Source organism: Drosophila gunungcola, chromosome 3R (genome assembly GCF_025200985.1).
Source record: "Drosophila gunungcola strain Sukarami chromosome 3R, Dgunungcola_SK_2, whole genome shotgun sequence".
Lineage (NCBI taxonomy): Eukaryota > Metazoa > Arthropoda > Insecta > Diptera > Drosophilidae > Drosophila > Drosophila gunungcola.
In genome coordinates, this window is record NC_069139.1 from 6,652,180 (window position 1) to 6,672,075 (window position 19,896).

General features: G+C 40.1%; 8 protein-coding genes across 11 annotated transcripts; 5 read left to right on the forward strand and 3 right to left on the reverse strand.

The window, feature by feature from the left end:
- The first annotated feature begins 152 nt into the window (after positions 1–152).
- LOC128266540 (prolyl 4-hydroxylase subunit alpha-1-like) lies at positions 153–2,162 on the forward strand. 4 transcript variants are annotated; one of them, XM_053003126.1, is made up of 7 exons: positions 153–352; positions 412–563; positions 620–770; positions 822–1,021; positions 1,080–1,714; positions 1,778–1,943; positions 1,997–2,162. In XM_053003126.1, exons 1-7 carry the CDS (start codon positions 153–155, stop codon positions 2,101–2,103), a joined length of 1,611 nt encoding a protein of 536 aa, XP_052859086.1. In that variant the 3' UTR covers positions 2,104–2,162. The 4 variants fall into 4 exon arrangements, with proteins under 4 accessions (XP_052859086.1, XP_052859087.1, XP_052859088.1 ...); XM_053003127.1 differs by having other exon boundaries at positions 623–770; XM_053003128.1 differs by lacking the exon at positions 153–352 and having other exon boundaries at positions 486–563; positions 607–770.
- A 64-nt stretch (positions 2,163–2,226) lies between these two features.
- Positions 2,227–4,421, forward strand: LOC128266541 (prolyl 4-hydroxylase subunit alpha-1-like). Its single transcript, XM_053003130.1, has 8 exons — positions 2,227–2,527; positions 2,584–2,738; positions 2,790–2,940; positions 2,995–3,194; positions 3,243–3,847; positions 3,897–3,944; positions 3,997–4,162; positions 4,222–4,421. Exons 1-8 carry the CDS (start codon positions 2,319–2,321, stop codon positions 4,281–4,283), a joined length of 1,596 nt encoding a protein of 531 aa, XP_052859090.1. The 5' UTR covers positions 2,227–2,318; the 3' UTR covers positions 4,284–4,421.
- Positions 4,316–5,597, reverse strand: LOC128266543 (prolyl 4-hydroxylase subunit alpha-2-like). Its single transcript, XM_053003132.1, has 5 exons — positions 5,303–5,597; positions 5,102–5,253; positions 4,902–5,052; positions 4,652–4,851; positions 4,316–4,593 (listed from the first exon to the last, which is right to left on the reverse strand). The coding sequence occupies exons 1-5, from the start codon at positions 5,506–5,508 to the stop codon at positions 4,316–4,318; spliced, it is 987 nt and encodes a 328-aa protein (XP_052859092.1). The 5' UTR covers positions 5,509–5,597.
- On the reverse strand, positions 5,574–6,531 carry LOC128266545 (uncharacterized). Its single transcript, XM_053003133.1, has 4 exons — positions 6,317–6,531; positions 6,108–6,259; positions 5,912–6,050; positions 5,574–5,864 (listed from the first exon to the last, which is right to left on the reverse strand). Exons 1-4 carry the CDS (start codon positions 6,529–6,531, stop codon positions 5,651–5,653), a joined length of 720 nt encoding a protein of 239 aa, XP_052859093.1. The 3' UTR covers positions 5,574–5,650.
- A 34-nt stretch (positions 6,532–6,565) lies between these two features.
- On the reverse strand, positions 6,566–8,610 carry LOC128266542 (prolyl 4-hydroxylase subunit alpha-1). Its single transcript, XM_053003131.1, has 9 exons — positions 8,411–8,610; positions 8,224–8,357; positions 8,017–8,167; positions 7,758–7,957; positions 7,574–7,701; positions 7,074–7,517; positions 6,977–7,021; positions 6,748–6,913; positions 6,566–6,692 (listed from the first exon to the last, which is right to left on the reverse strand). Exons 1-9 carry the CDS (start codon positions 8,608–8,610, stop codon positions 6,628–6,630), a joined length of 1,533 nt encoding a protein of 510 aa, XP_052859091.1. The 3' UTR covers positions 6,566–6,627.
- A 119-nt stretch (positions 8,611–8,729) lies between these two features.
- LOC128266349 (prolyl 4-hydroxylase subunit alpha-1) lies at positions 8,730–11,494 on the forward strand. Its single transcript, XM_053002814.1, has 6 exons — positions 8,730–9,131; positions 9,186–9,861; positions 9,913–10,362; positions 10,419–10,478; positions 11,086–11,251; positions 11,309–11,494. The coding sequence occupies exons 1-6, from the start codon at positions 8,941–8,943 to the stop codon at positions 11,404–11,406; spliced, it is 1,641 nt and encodes a 546-aa protein (XP_052858774.1). The 5' UTR covers positions 8,730–8,940; the 3' UTR covers positions 11,407–11,494.
- Positions 11,495–11,751: 257 nt separating this feature from the next.
- On the forward strand, positions 11,752–14,231 carry LOC128266351 (prolyl 4-hydroxylase subunit alpha-1). Its single transcript, XM_053002817.1, has 6 exons — positions 11,752–12,233; positions 12,305–12,495; positions 12,567–12,727; positions 13,006–13,428; positions 13,507–13,681; positions 14,109–14,231. Exons 1-6 carry the CDS (start codon positions 11,752–11,754, stop codon positions 14,129–14,131), a joined length of 1,455 nt encoding a protein of 484 aa, XP_052858777.1. The 3' UTR covers positions 14,132–14,231.
- An 845-nt stretch (positions 14,232–15,076) lies between these two features.
- Positions 15,077–19,617, forward strand: LOC128266350 (prolyl 4-hydroxylase subunit alpha-1). The gene is made up of 8 exons (XM_053002816.1): positions 15,077–15,361; positions 16,280–16,434; positions 16,493–16,640; positions 17,213–17,430; positions 17,507–17,655; positions 18,087–18,590; positions 18,654–18,819; positions 19,506–19,617. The coding sequence occupies exons 1-8, from the start codon at positions 15,183–15,185 to the stop codon at positions 19,604–19,606; spliced, it is 1,620 nt and encodes a 539-aa protein (XP_052858776.1). The 5' UTR covers positions 15,077–15,182; the 3' UTR covers positions 19,607–19,617.
- The last annotated feature ends 279 nt before the right edge of the window (positions 19,618–19,896 follow it).

Here is a 19,896-nt window from a genome sequence, read left to right on the forward strand (position 1 = left end):
TTTTTGTGCACAGCGCTAAGTAACTTTAGGTCAGGCTGAATTTAAAGGTGTAACTAATAGCCTCATAAATGTAATTATACTAATAAATATATATACATATATATATATATATATCCTGTTCCTAGTCTTAGTTTAAGTTTATGGGATTCAGAATGCTCAACTATAGACTGCTGCTCGTGGGTATTCTATTTTTGAGTCTGAGTCGCAGCCAAATGTTTGAATTGGGCTCCGAAAAGCGGTATACAAGATCCGTGGTCAATATGGACGACCTACTGAAAATGGAAGACGATCTAGTCCGCAATTTGGAAAAGTTCGTTGATCTGCTCTCTCAGAAAGCCAAAACCATTAGATGGTAAGTTCAACTGAGCTTTAAATACTATGATTTTAGTCAAGAAACAGTATGTTTTAAAGGGGTATTCAGCAGACGGAAGAAGTGCACCATAAGATAACTACGGGATTATCGGAATTTTGGGCCAGCCCGTTCAGCAGTTATTCGCTCATCCGTCATATGCAATCGGATTGGTTGATGTGGCAACAGTATTTGGAAAGGCCAATAGGTCTCGGTTCGTTTTTCCATTTATTGGGTTTTCTTATGACTTTTGATAGCCTCTTTGTGCAGAAGAATTGGCTTATATTGCAGCAAAAAATTCCACGATGCCAAATGAAAATGACTTTTTTGACGCTGCTGATGGAATTACAAGAATGCAAGGGACTTACCAACTGTTAGCGAGTGATATAGCCAATGGTTTGCTGGATGGAATGCAATACAAGTGAGTATCGTAGATTTCAATAAAGCTCAAGCATTTGCCGACTTTAATTAGCTCTTCGCTGGCAGCCATTGATTGTCTGGAATTGGGTCGCGATCAGATGGATCAAACACATTTGACTTCTGCGGAGCAATGGATTTTAGCAGGAATTGAAGTGTATGATCGGTCAAGTAATCAGAAGGAAATGCAATTGCTAAGGGGACCAAAAAAAGCTGAACTTTATAGGACCCTGGGTCAAGTGTGGAGGGAGCTAAGTGAGTAGCAACTGCATTGGTTGGGTTTGATGATAAGACAAGCTTCCATTGTCTTTAGGAAATCATCAGGATGCCTTGGAGGCTTATCAAGCTGCCCTAAATTACTCTCCCCACGATTCAGAAATGGATAGAGATGTTCTTAATTCTCCAGAAACCGAACAGCTAATTAATATGCAAAATGCTGAAGAAGAGGCTTTTGTTCGTTCACATCTGCCATCGTGCTGCAGTGGTCAGTGTGAAGTTCCCCGAAAACTAAGAAAACTGTATTGTTTGTACAACTATGTCACCGCACCATTCCTACGTTTGGCCCCCATCAAAACTGAAATGCTCTCGGTTGATCCGTTTATCGTTGTACTACATGACATGGTATCCCCAAAAGAAAGCGCGCTACTACGTTCTTCTAGCAAAAAGAACATGATGCCATCCGTATACAGTGTCGCGAGCAAAAGTTTAGAGGTCAGCTCTGTCCGCTTGTCAAAGTCTGTTTTATATAATAACAGTTTTAACGAGGCGACCCTGAAGATAACTGAGCGCTTGGGGGATGCGACTGGTCTGGATATGAACTGTACGGAGTTATTTCAGGTCATGAACTATGGATTGGGGGGCTTCTTCGAGACGCATATGGACTTGATGCTTCCAAAAAAGGACCGTTTCAAAGGGAAACCGGAACGAATGGCCACCACACTATTTTATGTAAGTTTACCGAGTTTGGCTATTAGCTTTGTTATACTTGTATGATTACCTTTTGTTCTACAGCTAAGTGATGTTCTTCAAGGCGGCGCTACCTTATTCCCAAAACTCAACCTGACGGTTTTTCCAAAGTCCGGATCGGCCCTTTTTTGGTACAGCTTTAACACCAAGGGTAATGCGAAAATGCGCACTATCCATACCGGCTGTCCAGTCATCGTGGGTTCTAAATGGGGTTAGTAATATCACTACTCAAATTGGTTTTATTGTTAAGAGTTTTCTTTACAGTTGTGAGCAAGTGGATATACGATAGAGGACAAGAGTTTAGAAGACCCTGCATTGGTTCAAATTTAAACGTTAAGGATACTTTATCTATTGAAAAAATTATATTATAGTTCTGAATCCGATTTTGACTTACAATTTTTAACATTAATCAATGAAATGTTGGAACTTATCGATATAAAAAAGGTTCGAATGAAATGTATAAATGCAAATTTTATTAGTACACGCTTCATTATATGCTGCTGAACTAATTGTTAAGTTAAGTTGATTACTAGTGTGACCATGATTTAGGAACCTTATTTCTTTTTTAGAACTTTAATACTTAACAATGGATACTTTTGGCTTGCTAATCGTTATCCTTTTATCCTTGGGTTTTAGTCAAGCCCAATTGGCCGATCATTACAATTTCACAGTTCACAAGCGATTTGCTAGATCAGTGGTGAATATGGATGAGCTGCTGCAATTGAACGAAGAACTGGCCCTTAACTTGGAAAAGTATGCGTCTGATTTGGCCGAGAAAGCTCATACCATTAACAAGTGAGTTAGTTTATTAGGTTCACCAATTTCATTTATTTATTAATGCCACTGTAAAGGGGTATTAACCAGATGATGAATAGGCACTTGCATTTGGACCAAGGAAGATCAGAAAAATTTTGGTCTAGCCCTTTAAATAGTTACGCCCTCATTCGTCATATGCAGTCAGACTGGAGTTTCTGGAGCATCTACATGGAAAAGCCAGTGGGTTTGGGTTGGTAAATCTTTAGTTAGTATCTTCATTGATTAATAATCTCCTTTTCAGACAAAATTACTTATCTAGAGTCCATGAAACCCTCTTTGCCTCAGAAATGGGACTTTGAGGATGCAGCTAAGGGCATTCGAAGGATGCAAGAAGTATACGGGATGTCAACAAAGGACATGGCAAAGGGTTTGCTAAATGGAGTGCAATATAAGTGTGTGTTAATACTTGTAATAAGGGGACAACTTTTAACGAATTTCAATATTAGTTCCTCCTTAACAGCTCGCGAATGTCTGGAATTGGGTCTATATCTAATGAATGACTTCCGATGGTTGGAATCTGAGGAGTGGATTTATGCAGGTCTTGCAGCTCTAGATCGGGCAGATACTAAATCGGAGATGCATTTGTTTGGAGCACCAAAAAAATCTTTGTTATACAGGACTCTGGCGAAAAATAAACTAAGGCAGAGTGAGTATTCGTTCACGGCTGTTACATTATATTACATTTAAATTCCAGATAAACTTCAAGAAGGCTTGTCAGCCTATCAAGCTGCCTTAGGAGAGAGTCCTCACGATGCGGAATTGTTTAAAGAGTTTCAGTTCGCTGAAACAATGGTTCTAACTAAACCAGGAATACATCTAAACTTTTCCAAACTAGAAGAGTCAATCAAACAGGATAACTTGTTGTACACCCGCTGCTGTAATGGTCATTGTCCGGTGGACAGAAAACTTCGGCTATACTGTGTTTATAATACCACTTCCTCTCCTTTCTATCGCCTTGCTCCTTTGAAAGTGGAGATCCTTTCAAAAGACCCCCATATAGTTATTTTTCACGACATTGTCTCCTTCGAGGAACGTAAGCGTATTCGAAAGGGAAGCAAAAATTACCTAATAGCGTCCAGCACCTTTAATATGACCTCGGGTACATATCAGATTGAAACTACGCGCACTTCAAAGTCGGTTTGGATCCAATCGAATTCAAACAACCTGAGCCAGAAGCTAACCAATGTGATGGAGGAGGCAACTGGTCTGGATATGAACTATTCGGAGATGTTCCAGGTGATAAACTATGGCGTTGGCGGGGTCTTTGAGGTCCATTTTGACACGCTACTAAGGGATGAGGTAAGTGTTTGGGATGGCCAATTCACTGCCTCATTAATGTATTCCCCAGGATCGCTTTAATGGAACCGAAGACAGGATAGCCACCCTGCTTTATTATGTTGGTATATGTGTTCCTCCATTATTCTTGTCTGATTTGCATAATTCTGCAGCTGAGTGATGTCCCCCAAGGCGGTGCCACCGTGTTTCCAGGTCTCAACCTTACTGTATTCCCTCAGCCAGGATCTGTTCTCTTCTGGTACAATCTGGACAACAAGGGCAATGAGGATCTAATGACGCATCACGTCGGCTGTCCTGTCATCGTGGGTTCGAAATGGGGTAAGTGATATTAAAATTTAGGTTTTAAGTCTGATTTGTAAGGCTTTTAACTTTTTCAGTTATGAGCAAGTGGATAAATGATCTAGGACAGGAGTTTAGAAGGCCTTGTGTTGAACTGTGATTTATTTATGTAATTTATGAACTTCTGTAAACTTAGTGGCTTAGCACAATTAATGGTTTGAGGAAGATAATCTCTGCCTTGAAGGGGGCAAACAATAAAAAAGGATATTCTTTCTTGCGTTGATAAAAACAATAAAGTCGTCTGTTTCCTTGCAACTTATATTGGTTGGATCTAATACTTAAGTCTGGAGACGATGGGGGATCGAGTAAAATCTGAGAGCTCAAATGCTCTTGCATTGTGAGTAGTTTTGCATTCCAAGGCTGCGACTTCAAAGCAGTATCTAAAGTTTGAAGTGCAAGAGGCCACAAAGCTGTTGGATTATTTTAAATTACAGTTATAATATTTTCATTTAAGTTTACGTTACTTACATTGCTTCACGTAGACTTCAGCTAGTTTTAAGTATAAATCAGCAGTATTTAAATGAAAAAGCGGGTGGATTCGATCTTGATTGCTATGATTATCCAGCATGGAAATAGCAACCTGTAGCCACTGCACAGACATATTGAAATCTTTATTAGTTATGCTGTGATCTGCCAACTGCAGGCAATCGCGAGGAGACAACATGGAGCTGAGAAGGAGAAACATTAACGAAATTTATATTGTATTTTGATGACTCACTTGAGCTGAACTCCTGAAAGAAAACGTCTTGCAAAGTCCTGGGGATGTAAATCATACGCTTTTATTATGCTGGAAATGTTCTTGCAGACCTCTGAAATGTCTTCTTTAGTGGGTAAATACGAATTTTTTGAAATTAGGGATTCCATTTCGTCTGCAACACCATTTTTGTAGTAAAGAAATTTTTTTATAAATTTAACTACCTTTTCCTGGATCCTCCTGCAGGAAAAGCTGCCAATGAGTCCAGTCCGACTGCATATGACGAATTAACGAGAAACTACCCACAGGACTAGAGACAATACTCATATTATCTGATTCGTGCTGAATATGATACGTTGCCATGTCGATAAGAGCTCTAAGAAAAATTGATCAGACTACAAGAAATGTAAGTAGGAACAACTTACTCATTGATTATTTGTAATTTTGTATCTAGAGCTTTAATATAGTTTTCTAAGTGGTCCACCAAATTTACATTAAGCTGCCAGAGATTTGTAAATTTAAAGATACGATCATCTTTCATTTTTTCTTGAGTCTCAGCTTTTGAAAGAGATATATAAGCAATAACCCAGCCAAATGAAAACGTAAGGACAATCTTCATGTCTACGAACATAGTTTAAGAATGCCAATATTGCACTACTTAGTAAAATTATTTTTTGAATAATGAATTCGACACGCTGAAGCCATGAACAGAATTAAAGCTTTTATTTGTCTAGACATTTTAAACTGTATAACTTAATTTAAAAAAAAAAATGTTAAGCAACACTTTTTCTTAGTTGCAAAACTTTTTCATAAAGATCCTGCACCTGACTCTCACTGACAGGGCTTATTACTTCATACAGCTTCTTTTGTTGGGGACCAAACTCTTTATAGCCCTTAAGAGTACGATTTAGCCACATTTCTGCCTGTTCAAAGTTTTCTTGATCGTATACGTACTGAGCGATTTCCAGGGTTTCCAGTGGGCTAAATCTTTATTGAAAAAATCAGTTATTGCTATTTTCGCATTTCTTACTTACTTTAATTTTAAATCTTCGCGATTTGTTTGTGAGTTGGGGTTTTCTCCACTCTGGAAATCTATAGCTCCTTTAATGGAATTCATGAATTCACCTTTTGTTGGGATGTGGGTGAGCATGTCACGAATCTCGTCGATTTGCTCTAGGATGGATAAAAAATTTTGGCGTTTATTCTTTATTTTTATGGTAATTGAATTACCTTCAGCCAAGGGCTCCTCCATGAGCATTCGCCAAGACTGCCAATCAAAGTGCATATGGTGAAGTAATGAGTAGCTATTAAAAGGATTTCCTAAGAAGCTTTCGCGATCGTTCTCAGCTTCAGCTAGCTTGGCTCTTCTTTCATATATATAACTACTTACAAAAAAAGAACAAAATTTCTAGAAATGTAATTTAAACAAAATCACTTACTTGTTCAACACTTCTATTTGGCCCTGCAGGTCCTCAGAATAGCTTTTCAGTTGTGTCATAAGCCGCAAGTCAAGATCTAAATAATTTTTTAGCTTTGATGTGCAGACCCATTTGGGAAAACTTAAGTAAATCAAAAAAAGAGAAAGTTGCAGAGCAAACCACATGGCTGAATTGAAAAAATAATGCTTTGACAAGGTATAAAAACAAAGTAGCATGAAAAACTTAATTTTTTACTGTTTATGGCAATGAATTCCTCTGAAATATATTTATACCGTGAAGATATCAATTTGTGTTTATTCAAAATTATTTCTCTAAATTTGCGTTAAGCATGGTCTCCTAAACAGTTGCTGAATTTCTCTTATCCACCTGGTCATGACTGTGAAATAAAATAAATAAATGGAGCTGATCTAATTGTTTTTTTTACTTCTTACCCCATCTGGAGCCAACAATGGTGGGACAAGCTGAGTGGAATGTCCTTTTATCGCCTTCACCTGAGTGATGAAGATTGTACCACATAAGTGCTGAGCCCTTTTTTGGAAAAACTGACAATTTCAGTACTGGAAATACTGTGGCTCCTCCCAGAGGCACGTCGCTCAGCTTCAAACGATTACTCCATGAATTAATAATAATATTAATTAATCAAAAAATTAAACAACTTACATAAAACATGGTGGTTGCTATGCGATCCACAAAGTTCTTTGGGCTCTGTAGCATAATCGATATTAAAAGACTAATTAAGTGAATATAAAAGTCTTACTTTCGCATTTCTTAAGAAGTCATAATGGTTGCCGTAGTATCCGCCTATTCCGTAGTTCATAACCTGGAACATATCAGAGCCACTGAGGTCGAAATTGGTCATATCTTGTATCAGTCTGGACACCCTCTGCGTCACTTCATCGGTGTCGTTTAGCCATTTGGCCTTGGTGGTGCGGTATGGGTCTTCCCTCAGAACTTGATCCTCATGAACGGTCGTGGCTCGGGTGAGATCTTCCTGTGCCAGGATCTTAATCCTTTCGACATCCTCTTCGGAAACCACATCATGGTAGAGCACCACATATGGATCGAGGGACAGAAGTTCCATTTTGAGTGGGGCCAATCGGAGGAACGAAGATGTGGTGCTGTTGTACAGGCAAAACAGTTTTGAAGTCGGACGGCACTCGTGAGTGCAACAGTGCGCATACACAAACTCTGGCCTTGCTTTCTACATGCCACAAATAGTTAAAAGTTTAATCTATGTTCAAAAATTTCAGTACCTACCTCTGTATTTGGCTCCTTGTCGATGCGAATGTTCATCTTTAAGCGAGAATGAGCCCGTCTGAAACTGACCTGTTCTGGCCAAGTCTTCATGGCCGTTTTCAGCTCAGTCATGGCATAACCTCTCCCACCTGCAATGTTTTTAGTCTTTATCAGAGTAACAAAACATTTGATTACAAAATCCTACCTTGTGCATCTTGTATCTTCACAAAAAGTTCGTAGAAATTGGACAAGGGCACTCCCAGTTGTGTATAAAGTTCCTCTTTGTCCGTTTCCGCATTGTACATATCCACACCCGAGCTTAACCACTCCATGGCAGCTGCATATTCCCTATCCTTAAACAATTCATTGGCAATGGTATAACACTCCATTGGGTTGAGCGAAGCACTTTGAAAAATTATTAGGTTTATATAATATAATATGAATATCAAAAATTGGAGTCTTACTTGTATTGAACGTCCATTAAAATTCCCTCGACCATTTTATCAGTCGGAAGCGAATACACAATCTGGATGAGATGTATTGCTCTGGTAGCCTCCTGGATGTCCTTCGCTGAGGGCATGTGCGGAGCAATTGCAATTATATGCGCAACAAGAACTAATCAAAATGGATGATTTAGATTCTTAAAGGACTTGCTCAGAGGAATTACCTACCCTCCCAAGGCTGCTGCTCCAAATACCACACCCAATTCAAATAATCCAAGTGCAATCGACGTATAAGACGAAAATATTCAGCGGCATTGTTCGGAGGCTTCTCATCTTCTTCATAGTTCATCATTTCCAAATAGCTATAATGATGCCAAATATGTTCATTACTCATAGAACAAAGTTGTCTACTTACTTTTCAATTGTATCCACTTTGTTTTGCAGTAGATCCGTAAAGTTCTCCAATATATTCAGTAGGTAATGCTCATGGGAAATTAACTTTCCCATGTCGTATATGGATATGGCATAGTTATTTTCTACTATATTTGCTTTGGCATGGCTCGTTGCTAAAACTAACACGCATAATAGCGAAATTAAAGAGCTAGCTTTTGGCATTTCGAGATGCTTGTGTAAACTGGAGCACATCAAGTAAAAAGAGCCCATCATTTACTTTCGATTTAATTTGTTGCAGTGAAAATTGATTTTTCATGCCGTGATATAATTTTATTTTTATGTCAGCTTAAAGTAAACATTTTTCTTTATATTAGAGTTATCGACAATAAGCGTGTACCTCTCTAGCATCTTTAGAGCCACCTACTTTTTGTTAGCCACACTTCACTTTAGAAATGCCGAAAATTACCCAACTGTGTCAATGTTTGCTTAGCTGCACTCATCGTGGACAGACAGTCTTCGAATTCGTCTATCTGAAACCCAGAACAGTAACAAATGGAACTCAGAGCAGTGAAAATGTGTCGGCTTGGTGTAGTTTTTTCAGTACTCTGCATTATTTCAGTTAATGGTGATTACTATTCAGCCATAAGTGAGCTGGAGCGACTGCTTGACGTGGAGGCTTTTATAGTAGAAAAGTTCGATAAATATCTTGAAAGGGCTCAGCAAGATCAGGAAAATATTAAAAGGTTTGTTTTAAATGGTAATTATAATTTAAAAGTCAAGTACATTGTTTTTTTTAGATTTTTAAAGCAGGTTGAGGATTTGCAAATCGATCGTGACGATCTTGAGGATTACTTTGGCAATCCCTTAAACGCCTTCACAACCATAAGACGACTTGTTCACGACTGGAAATTTAATGTGTTTGATCCTGTCTTTGATACAAGCAATTTCGAGACCTACAAGAGTGCTCTTAGTGAATCTCTGGAGAAAGTCAAGTTTAAAGGACCCACTCAGGAGGATCTACATGGAGCCACTAGGGGTCTTCTCCGACTGCAGAATATCTACCATTTACACACGGATCAGTTGGCGAATGGAGTCCTCCTTCCTGGCGATAAAAATGAACTGGACACTTCGCTGAGTGCCAGTGACTGTTTTGAGTTGGGTAAAAATCTCTGTCAGATTAAGGAGTACTCCTATGGCTCCGAGTGGCTACTGGAGGCTAGAAAAAGATTGCATGGTATGCCTTTGGGCTTTATCTCACCCAATGTGAGCGATGTCCAGATTCTTGAGCACCTTTCACCGGCTTTCAACGGATTGGGCAATCTAAAACTGGCTCACAAACTTAATAATGAAATATTGGACAAGGAGTCCGATCATGAGGAAGCTCTGAAGAATAAGATTTTGTATGAGAGTCAACTGGCAAAGGAGCGAAGTCTAAGACCAAGAAAGGTGGAACTGCCAAAGTTGACAGAAAGAGTAAGTAGCTACTGCCACCAAACTCAAATTTAAAAAAAGTTATTTTATTAGGAACAAAAGGAGAGTTTCCAGCTGTATAAACGGGTCTGCCAAGGAGAACTTCGCCAATCTCCCCGAGAGCAACGGAATCTTAAATGCTGGCTTAGCCACCAGGGAGTTCCATACCACCGCCTTTCACCCTTCAAAGTGGAACAACTTAATCTGGATCCCTATGTGGCCTATGTTCATGAAGTTTTGAGGGACAGCGAAATGGAACTGATCATGGAGAATGGCAAGGGTCAAATGGAGCGTTCGAAAGTGGGTCAGTCTGAGAACTCCACCACAACCGAAATCCGTACAAGTCAAAACACCTGGCTGTGGTACGATGCGAATCCTTGGCTTTCCAAAATCAAACAGCGCCTGGAGGACGTCACCGGATTGAGCACGGAAAGTGCGGAGCCACTGCAGCTGGTGAACTATGGCATTGGAGGGCAGTACGAGCCGCATTTTGACTTTGTGGAGGTGAGTTCATCTAGTAATTTGGATTAACAGTTTACAATGCTCTATTTATTCCCCAGAACGATAATAGTTCTGTCTTTGGCTGGAAGGGTAACCGTCTATTGACCGCACTGTTCTATGTGAGTTTTCTTAGTTTCTAAGTTTATACATTACAAAATTGAAATAAGTTGAACTCGCTCAAAAGTTTTAATTTAAAATGAAGTTATCAAGAACTCGAATTAAATTAAAATCACATAGAAAAATCCAAATTCCCAAATTTTAGTTAAGATATTGAATGTTTAATCTCGATGGTCTTGTAAAGAAAGACCAAAACAATTGTGTCTCATTTTGGTTTAGTTACAGGTAAGGATCACTCAAAAAAAAAAATATTTTGACCAAAATCCCAGTAAAAATTCTTAATTTTCGCAATAAACAATCAGTAATCAACCCAAACAATTACCAAGTAATACTTTCTTAAACTCGCAAAGAATATCTAAATAAATCTGCATTCAAATTTCAAAATTTTTATTTTTTAAAAATTTAAGCAAAAAAAGGTGATGTTACCCCTTATAAAAAAATCGTCAAAATGGTAAAAATTATATTATTTGAATTAACCAACAAAGTGATAGTCGTAACTTGCTTAGATGCTGAGCTATCCAAAAACGTGTTTCATTTGACTTGGGGTCGAATTGCGATAAAGTAACCATTCAGAAATTCTCAAAAAATTCACTTTTTTTATTTTTTTAGCTAAATGATGTTCCTCTGGGGGGCGCCACCGCCTTTCCCTTTCTCCGGTTGGCTGTTCCCCCTGTGAAGGGCAGTCTTCTGATCTGGTACAACCTGCACCGCTCCACACACAAGGACTTTCGAACAAAGCATGCTGGTTGTCCTGTTCTCAAAGGATCTAAGTGGAGTGAGTTCACTTAAATAACTAAAATTATTCAATATCTTAAAGCTGTATTTCTTTTAGTATGCAATGAATGGTTCCATGTGGGTGCCCAGGAGTTTAAGCGACCCTGTGGGCTCATTAGCGATGAGGGAAAGTTCCTTGACTTGAAGCACAAATGAGGCTAACAAATGATTTAATTAAATAAAAATACACCTATTGTAAAAAACACAAAACAAATATTTATCCAGGGAAAAACAAACTAGTTCTTTAAATTCACCACAAGTTATATAACTTATAGTATAAGCACAAAGTTCAACAGAATGACTAAAAAAGTAAATTCAACACTTTCTTAGGCTAAATGGGAAAAAGAGGCCTTGGCCTCAGTTTAGCTCCACTATTCAAGCCGGTCAGTCAAACATTCTCCGTTCGGTTCAATCTTCCAATACATAATATAGAAAAAATCTCTAGTCATTGACCCGAGGGCCAAGAGCAAAAGACTGAAAAAGCAACGGAGACATCTAATTATGCAAATGCCGGTGGCTGTTAGTGTTTTGTGGCTGCTTCTGGTGACGGGCTCGTTGGTTGGAGCTAATTTCGCCAGGGTAGAGGAGAAACTGGAGGCTCTTCTGGACACCGAAACGCAACTCATTGATGAGTTGCGTGATTACATCGAACGTTTGGAACTTCAACTCGAGGAGATCCAAAGGGAAACCTCGGCCATCGAGGAGATACACAGTCAAGTTGATAATGTGGAGGAGTACATGGGTAATCCTCTCAATGTTCTGACTATTCTTAAGCGATTTGAGAGTGTGTGGCCCAGATTGGAACAGCAGGCCAATGCCACCTATTTGTTTGACTTGGGAGAAGGTTTCTCTGATAGGGGTATAACATTGCCAACGGAAGAGGACTACGAGGAATCCCTTTCCCAACTGCTGCATCTCCAGTCGGTTTATGAACTAGAATCCGCCAGCCTTTCGTTGGGCGTGGTCAATGGTTTAAAGTTGGGGTAAGGCAGAAAACCGAAACCGGCAGAAAATGAGAAACCAAAGCAATCAAAAATTGTTTACATACTTATAGCTCTGCCATGTCCTGGGGCGACTGCTTGGAAGTGGCTCGCAAGTCGGACTTTTCGGTGGCTAGATTTTGGTTAGAAACAGCCCTGGAAAAGCTGCCCTCCGCCTCCGAAAACTCCACAGAATCGCACAGGGAACGTGAAAGTGGTCGGGTGCAGATTCTAGAGGCAACGCTCAACATTGAATACCGCGCTGGTAGGTTTGCTTGGTATTAAGTGCAAATATCCATCAGCCTTATGAAATGTAACCACCTTTTATTTTGTTAGGGGATCTTTCCCGAGCCTTGGAAACTGCCGAGCAGCTTCTGTTATTGCTGCCAATGAACCAAAATGTTCAAAAGGCCAAGAGAAAGATTGAAAAAGCCTTGGCCAAAAAGGAATTGCCCAAGGGCAAGGGCCAAAAGTCGAAGACAAAGACAAAAGTAAGTGGCGGATAAAATTTCTAATTTAGCTGATGAGTCTGGGCTGGAAAATAAAAAATGAAAAGCATTCCAAGCCGGAGGTGATGCCATTTCAACGAACAAGTGATATTTATGAAGTGATTTATTAGTGCAAAGCCTTGAATACCCTGGCATCAGTATATAATGTATAAATATTTAAATTTTTTCAACACATGTTTAATAAGTGGCAAAATTTCTTTAAAAAAGGGCTTGACTTAATCTTAAGTATACCAACAAATCTGTAATCATTTCTTCAACCCCTTAAGAAATCCACGGAGCAGTTGCTAATAGAGGAGCTTTGCCGCGGTGCTACTCAGGAAACTACTACAGGAAGTCGTTTCAACCACTGCCATTTGGAAGGAAGTACGCCCTGGTCGCTTCTTCAACCTGCAAGGTTGGAGTTCCTGAGCTCGGACCCACATATAGTACTGCATCACAATGTGCTGACGCCAAAGCAAGTCGATCAGATGCTGGAACTTATTGATGAGGTGGAGGGTTTGAAGGGAGTTACCTATCAGCCATTAAAGCTATCCAAAATGGGGCAAAAGAAGCTGAGAAGGATTCCCAATCTCCTGGGCTACGAGGCTGGGGACCAGGATCCGTGGATGGCACGTCGCTATGGCCACGAGCACACCACCAAGTTGGAGGATAACGCGGAACTTAAACATGCGGCACGTGCCATGTTGAATGTACGTGGCCAACCAACAAACCCTAATTAATTGAGTAGTGTGTCACTAATTAAATTTCGGTCCATCACCGCGGTTTAGTTGCAGTCACCCGGAATGGGCGGCGCCGTGGTTTTTCCGCAGCTGGAGCTCGGCGTGAATGTCCCCCGAGGTTCGGTGCTCCACTGGCACACACGCTCCGCCGGAGGCTCATCATCGGAGTGGGACTATCGCACTGGAGTGGCAGTCTGTCCCGTGCTCCTGGGCGTCCAAATGTGTAAGTTGAGGAGTGGGTGGAGCGTGCCGGGATTCAGTTTTGCAACCCAACGCAGTCAATTTAACATGCTGAGAGATAGTATAACGTAGTGCTGGATGTAGTCAAATTTTGATTTCATTGCGCCTTTTTAAAACATTAATTATGTGAGTCTAAAAAGAAAGTCGATAGGATTATGCCATTGTATTACATACTGAAAACTCATTTTGCAATATAAATTGTATTTTATTTGAAACATTTGAAATGATTGTTTAACAGCAAATTACATACAACAAACCAAACTTTCTAGACCCTATCTTTAAAGGGTAAAAATTAATTATTTTAAAACCATAACTTGATCAAAGTTTATATTAGCATAGGGTATCTTATAGTCGACTACCACCATCTCTTAAATAATTTCCATTCTTATTCATCTCAATTTCGCATGCAGCCGCGTGGTCAGGACTCAATTGACGTGAACAGCGAAACTGATGTACTTCCATGCTTTTTCCGATTCGTGCTACATACAAATGCTTTAATTGCCAGCGGGGGAATCAAATAAAGTTGACCTTGGCGTTTGATTAAAAATCAGCCTTTTATTACGTTATTTCCCGTTGGGAGTGGCCGGTGTGAATGGGTCTGGCAAACAAAGGCTTAAATGGGAGGCTTCATTGCGAATCATAACTGCGCTCAAGCTGCGGTTTTCTGTTTGTTTGTTTGTTTGCCATTAATAGAAAACCCGCGAGTCAAACATTGGGTCATAAAACAAGTGTGTTGGCCGCCTCTGAAGTCGATAAATCAGCAGCGATTGCGGATCAAAACAGTGTGAGTTATGGTGGTCAGCCCATTAACAAATCATTGCTCCAAATTGGCGGCCCCAGGGGAATCCATAAACAATAGCCAATAGTCCATAAACCAATAAGCCAATATGAAATGTCGCACCGGTCGGATGTGAAATGTTAATTGGGCATAATACGACGTGATGGTGGCCCTAGCCAAAACTGCTAAATAGTCGCACTGCAGTCCTAAATATCAAACAGCTAACGGCCAATTAGTCCGTATTAATATGCCGGGCTGGTCTAATCCCAAGCTAAAGACAATAGCCGAGTGCGATCTGGGCCCGGATCGAATTCAGAATTCGAAACGAGCTCGGCCGATAAGCATCAGTAAATCAGCGCAAAACAAGCCATAAAACACGCCGGGCCGCCAAAACCCGTACGCTGCTCTCCGCATCGGAACATGCACAGAACTGGCTAATAAAACAGTTTTCTTCAAATCATAGGCCACCGCAACTAGTTTTCGACTTCGCACACGCGAAATTAATTCTCGCCGCCGGTTTGCTCTCCGCATCATGGGATGGGATGTCTCAGAATCGAGATCTCTCAAAGATTCACCCGAAGATCAGTTCGCCACGAGACGCGAACGGTGGCGGACTTGAAGGTCTGGGAGGGAAAACTGGACATAGCAAGGATTTGAACTTAAACAAGGATTATTTACATAAACAAAACACTACTGAGAAGGTGCAATGCGAGGATATATATTACTGGTAGGACTTATGTCCTTTTTGGGTCAGGAATCTCTGGCCTCGGATTACTTTTCATCCATTACCGGTCTGGAGGAACTTCTGCATACGGAAGAATATCTCACAAAGGAACTAAGGTCTAAGGTCAATGGAATCAGGAGTTCTCTGCAACAATTGGAGGGGTGAGGAACAAGTGTAATGAAATGCAATCCAATAATCAATTTAAAATCTTAAATAGAGTAGGTAGCTAAATCAAAATTTAAAAAATTACTACCTAAAACGATAAGGTTTAATTCACGTTTTCATTAATATACATAGCCGTATTTAAAAGATTTCTAGAACATACAGCTTAACCTGAAATTGTAGTTAACCCGTATTTATACATTTAACTTATACATTTTATTAAGTCACGCCTTCAGATGAATAGATCCAATTAGCCAGAGAGTAAATATTAAAAAAAATATCAATGAACTGGAATACTTTGTCATATTCCTAAATTGTATATGGAATATAGTAAGCATTAAAGGATATTTAACAGTCGAACCTTGAGGAATAGGAAAAGAGAATAGTTTTAAGCCATATCACGATATTCGAAATAATGCTAATTTAATTACAGCCTATTGTCGTTAGCAAGTCCATTAAAGTTTTACTGCCCCTTTCGAGAACTAGTTTACAGAGAGTCACCGACTCACGAGGTGCCAGACTTTATGTCTGCTTTATATGTGCGAAGTGCCAGTGATCTCAATTTGGTATTATCATTAATGCCCACCTTTCACTCAAAATAGAGTAGTTAGACGCCGCAAGTATTAGCCACAGATATTGGATTATTATTGACAGTTGGACAGTTGGATCATCAAATATTGGTTATCAGGTTTCGACTTTATTTTTGGCATTTCGCTTTCGTTTTATTTCATTTCGCCTCGTTTTTGTTATCGCAACGATCATAAAAACTATTATGAATATAGAATCACACATAAATTAGAATTAATTAAGCCGAAAGACGAGTATGGGCTTGCAAAGTCAGCTCCTATGACGACACAAGACCCATGAAACGGATAAACTGGTAGGCAACTCTAATCCGAGACTCGTTCAATCCGCAGCGAACTGTCCTCTATTGAGAAGGAGCATTCTATGGCAGCGGCGGATACGGAGAACTACCTGACCAATCCGGTGAACGTGTACCGCCTGATGAAGCGCCTCCACACGGACTGGTCCCTCATGGAGGCTCGAATTCAGCTGATAGCCGAGGACATGAGTGAGTTGGAGACTGGCCCTTTCAAACAAAGTTAGTTTCAACGATTTCTCTTTGGCAGATTTCAATGCAACCAGGGAGTATGGACTGAGTTTTCCCAGCCAGGAGGACGTGGAGGGGGCTGCCCTGGCCCTCGTTCGCCTGCAGAGCACCTACAAATTGGACGTGGCCCAGGTGGCCGCTGGCATCCTGAATGGCATTAAATACGGGTGAGACCACAAAGTGGGTTAGGTGGCGGAAGCGAATAAGCAATAACCAGCCAGGCTTAAAATACAGAGCTATTCCGTCTAATCCCAGTGCAAACGTGTTGCTCCCCTTCTTACTGAGCCCCAATCGATGGCATTGTAATGGCTGATTTGAAAAGTATATTGACTTTAAGGCAAATATGTTACTTATTGTCTATGGGAAATGTCAAGTTACAGTACCATCAAAAATAAATATGTATAAAATCATTTTAAGCAATGCAGTTATGCAGATCCATTAAACATCAAGTCAGCTACCATAAACTTTGCTTGTGAAACAGAACTGCAAAATATTCAATATTATCAGTTTCCTGATTATAATTATTTTGAATAAAATCGCCCCCTCGTGCGTCAATGGAATTTTTAATTTCAGCTTATAAATCTGTAAACCCAATAATTTTAAAGACATAACAACATGAATATTAATTTACTGTCTTAAATTTGCCTATTTTATTTTTCGAAAAAGGCTAACAATATCAAAATAAGGGCATATCAAAATCGAAAAAATCCATTATAGCATTTCAAGCTTCTATTTTTAGTTCGGACATGAGCTGGCAGGATTGCTTCGAGCTGGGTCAACAACTCTTTGAAATGGAGGACTACAACAACACCAAGGTCTGGCTGCGGGAGTCGATGGAACGTTTGCGACGTCACAGCAGCCCCGCCCACGCCCATGCCCACTCACCGCCCACAAGCGGACCGGATACCGTTACCCTCAACAAAATGGAGGCGACGGCCAAGAGTTTGTTCCAATTGGGTGAGCAAAGAACTTGGGGGAAGGGGGGTTGGATTTATGGGCCAACTTTAAGGATACTCATTCAAACGATTTTTAGGCGACTTCGATACGGCTTACGAGCTGAGCCAACGGGTGCTCCAATTCGATCCGAAACGCATAAGAAACTGGCATCTGGGCGACAAAGGAGCTGCTCCTCCAGAGGACACCGAAAACGATAGCTTACCAAAACATTCAGATTCGTATAACGTGAGTATGAAAGTGTTTAAAGTGTTTGAGGTGAAATTTGGCAAGCATTAACTGGAATTGGATTAGGTCTTGAAACTTAATCTATGAAAATATAAAATAGATAACCGGTTAATTTTCATTTGTAACTTACCGAACTCATAAGTGCTTAAGGTTATAGGAAAGTGTACATATTGTTGGAGGAAATAGGGTATTGAAATCACATAAAAAGTAGTAAAAAAAATAATTAAAGCCTTCTCCCGGAATAAATTTAATTTGTTTTCAAGTTTTTAAATATTTTGTTGCATACTCTTACACACCTTCATAATTAGTTTCTAAGCCTAAGTGATTTCTGTGGTTTCTTAGAACCTTATTGCAAATAATATACAAATTAATATGTAGCATATATATATATATATATTTATTGCAACTAATTTCGAATTTTGTACCCCCAGCTATCGCAGGAGTTTGCCCAATACGAGAAGGTGTGCCGAGGGGAGGTGAATTCCACTCCCCGCCAGGAATTACGCTGTCGCTATAGCCAAGGACGCCATCCATATCGCCTATTGGCGCCACTTAAGCTGGAGGAGCACAGCCTGGATCCCTATGTGGTGACCTTCCACGACATGCTGAGCACGCAAAAGATTGCCCAACTCCGGGAAATGGCTGTGCCAAGGATGAGTCGCTCTACCGTAAATCCCCTGCCGGGGGGTCAGAAAAAGAAGTCCTCCTTTCGCGTGAGCAAAAATGCCTGGCTGGAGTACGAATCGCATCCCACTATGGTGGGCATGCTGCAGGATCTGAGAGATGCCACTGGACTCGATACCACCTTCTGCGAGCAGCTTCAAGTGGCCAACTACGGCGTGGGTGGGCACTACGAACCGCACTGGGACTTCTTCCGGGACCCCAGCCATTATCCTGCGGAGGAGGGCAACCGCATTGCCACTGCCATATTTTATGTGAGTGGACATGGTCCCAATCCCTCGTATGATTTAGTGAAAGTAATTATTCTCCCCACGCAGCTATCCGATGTGGAGCAGGGCGGAGCCACCGCCTTTCCCTTCCTGGACATCGTCGTCAGGCCGCAGCTGGGCAACGTCCTTTTTTGGTACAATCTGCATCGCTCCCTGGACATGGACTACCGCACCAAGCACGCCGGTTGTCCAGTCCTCAAGGGCAGCAAGTGGAGTAAGTTATATCCAAGGGGGGATTAATGGGGATAATTATGTAATTACTGGTATCTTATATAGCTAAGTTGTTAAGAAATTATTATGTTCAATATTATTACATTTTATTTGTAGTTAATATTTCAAACAAAATTATACGTATCCTAAAAAGTGAGATTTCATTAAAAGTTTGAAATGTCACAATATTAAATGAGCTTTAAAATAAAAAATTATAACCTAAAATTCCTCCAAAATAGCAACTTGATATTTTCATATCATTAAATATTATTTGTCGTTCATATTCAAAAAAAAAAAAAAATTATCATCTTTTTCCTAGAACGTACATTTTTATAATAGTCCATAATAGCAATTCGCTGAACAGAAAAATATTGTAAAATAATAGAACTTAAAGAAATATTTTTCACTTTCTCGATAGCCAGCAATTTCATATACTCCAAATAAAATTAAATTTTTAAATTAAATTCACCTGCTTGCTTAAATAAATATACAAATTAAAGATAAGTGCCAGCAGTTTTTAAAGACAACTTAATAACTTAACTCTTTACCAAGCCGCTTAAAGCTCAGCAGGTATACGAAAATGACTGTTAATTTGATTTAATGCGCTTAACTGGAGCCATCAGCCATCTCCACCTGCTCTCGAGTTGACCTCTGCAATTAATGTAATTATTTTCGGCTTGATCTTTGCAGTTGGCAACGTTTGGATACACGAGGTGACGCAGACCTTTGCCCGCCCCTGCGACGTTTTCCGGGATCACGAGGTTTCGCTGGGCTACGAGATAATCAAATAAAGAATGTGATAGTAAAGCTACCAATATTGTGTCTCTTTTTTGGCTCGAACGAGCTCAGTGGGTTAAGTGCGGTTTGAGTGTTTTGAGTGTTTTGAGTGCCTTGCAGACTCACTCAAAACGAACGGAGCGGACCAGCTTTGAGATGAGCCGAAAGCCAGTTGCGTATTCATTTGCCGGCTTTATTTGCATAAACAAGTTCACGGGCAAAGTTTCAGTGGGATTTGATTTGAATATCTGGGCCTGTGAAATGACAACTGCTGCGAGCAGCAAAGTGAAAGTAATTAGTGGGG

Bases quoted from the DNA above. Each gene is read 5' to 3' on its own strand.
- LOC128266543 (XM_053003132.1), bottom strand. From the start codon at position 5,508: ATGTTCGTAGACATGAAGATTGTCCTTACGTTTTCATTTGGCTGGGTT. The intron at 5,053-5,101 runs GTAGTTAAATTT...ATGGTGTTGCAG, and splicing joins GCAGGAGGATCCAGGAAAAG to ACGAAATGGAATCCCTAATT. The intron at 4,852-4,901 runs GTGAGTCATCAA...TCTCCTTCTCAG, and splicing joins CTTTCAGGAGTTCAGCTCAA to CTCCATGTTGTCTCCTCGCG.
- LOC128266541 (XM_053003130.1), top strand. From the start codon at position 2,319: ATGGATACTTTTGGCTTGCTAATCGTTATCCTTTTATCCTTGGGTTTT. The intron at 2,739-2,789 runs GTTGGTAAATCT...TCTCCTTTTCAG, and splicing joins GGAAAAGCCAGTGGGTTTGG to ACAAAATTACTTATCTAGAG. The intron at 4,163-4,221 runs GTAAGTGATATT...TAACTTTTTCAG, and splicing joins CATCGTGGGTTCGAAATGGG to TTATGAGCAAGTGGATAAAT.
- LOC128266542 (XM_053003131.1), bottom strand. From the start codon at position 8,610: ATGCCAAAAGCTAGCTCTTTAATTTCGCTATTATGCGTGTTAGTTTTA. The intron at 7,702-7,757 runs GTAGGATTTTGT...AAAACATTGCAG, and splicing joins GAAGATACAAGATGCACAAG to GTGGGAGAGGTTATGCCATG. The intron at 6,693-6,747 runs GTAAGAAGTAAA...TTTATTTCACAG, and splicing joins CATTGTTGGCTCCAGATGGG to TCATGACCAGGTGGATAAGA.
- LOC128266545 (XM_053003133.1), bottom strand. From the start codon at position 6,531: ATGCTACTTTGTTTTTATACCTTGTCAAAGCATTATTTTTTCAATTCA. The intron at 6,260-6,316 runs GTAAGTGATTTT...TTTTGTAAGTAG, and splicing joins CAAATAGAAGTGTTGAACAA to TTATATATATGAAAGAAGAG. The intron at 6,051-6,107 runs GTAATTCAATTA...TATCCATCCTAG, and splicing joins GGAGGAGCCCTTGGCTGAAG to AGCAAATCGACGAGATTCGT.
- LOC128266350 (XM_053002816.1), top strand. From the start codon at position 15,183: ATGCGAGGATATATATTACTGGTAGGACTTATGTCCTTTTTGGGTCAG. The intron at 17,431-17,506 runs GTGAGCAAAGAA...AACGATTTTTAG, and splicing joins CAAGAGTTTGTTCCAATTGG to GCGACTTCGATACGGCTTAC. The intron at 17,656-18,086 runs GTGAGTATGAAA...TTGTACCCCCAG, and splicing joins AACATTCAGATTCGTATAAC to CTATCGCAGGAGTTTGCCCA.
- LOC128266349 (XM_053002814.1), top strand. From the start codon at position 8,941: ATGGAACTCAGAGCAGTGAAAATGTGTCGGCTTGGTGTAGTTTTTTCA. The intron at 10,363-10,418 runs GTGAGTTCATCT...TTTATTCCCCAG, and splicing joins CGCATTTTGACTTTGTGGAG to AACGATAATAGTTCTGTCTT. The intron at 10,479-11,085 runs GTGAGTTTTCTT...TTATTTTTTTAG, and splicing joins TATTGACCGCACTGTTCTAT to CTAAATGATGTTCCTCTGGG.
- LOC128266351 (XM_053002817.1), top strand. From the start codon at position 11,752: ATGCAAATGCCGGTGGCTGTTAGTGTTTTGTGGCTGCTTCTGGTGACG. The intron at 12,234-12,304 runs GTAAGGCAGAAA...ACATACTTATAG, and splicing joins GTCAATGGTTTAAAGTTGGG to CTCTGCCATGTCCTGGGGCG. The intron at 13,682-14,108 runs GTAAGTTGAGGA...TTTCGCATGCAG, and splicing joins GCTCCTGGGCGTCCAAATGT to CCGCGTGGTCAGGACTCAAT.
- LOC128266540 (XM_053003126.1), top strand. From the start codon at position 153: ATGCTCAACTATAGACTGCTGCTCGTGGGTATTCTATTTTTGAGTCTG. The intron at 771-821 runs GTGAGTATCGTA...GACTTTAATTAG, and splicing joins CTGGATGGAATGCAATACAA to CTCTTCGCTGGCAGCCATTG. The intron at 1,715-1,777 runs GTAAGTTTACCG...TTTGTTCTACAG, and splicing joins TGGCCACCACACTATTTTAT to CTAAGTGATGTTCTTCAAGG.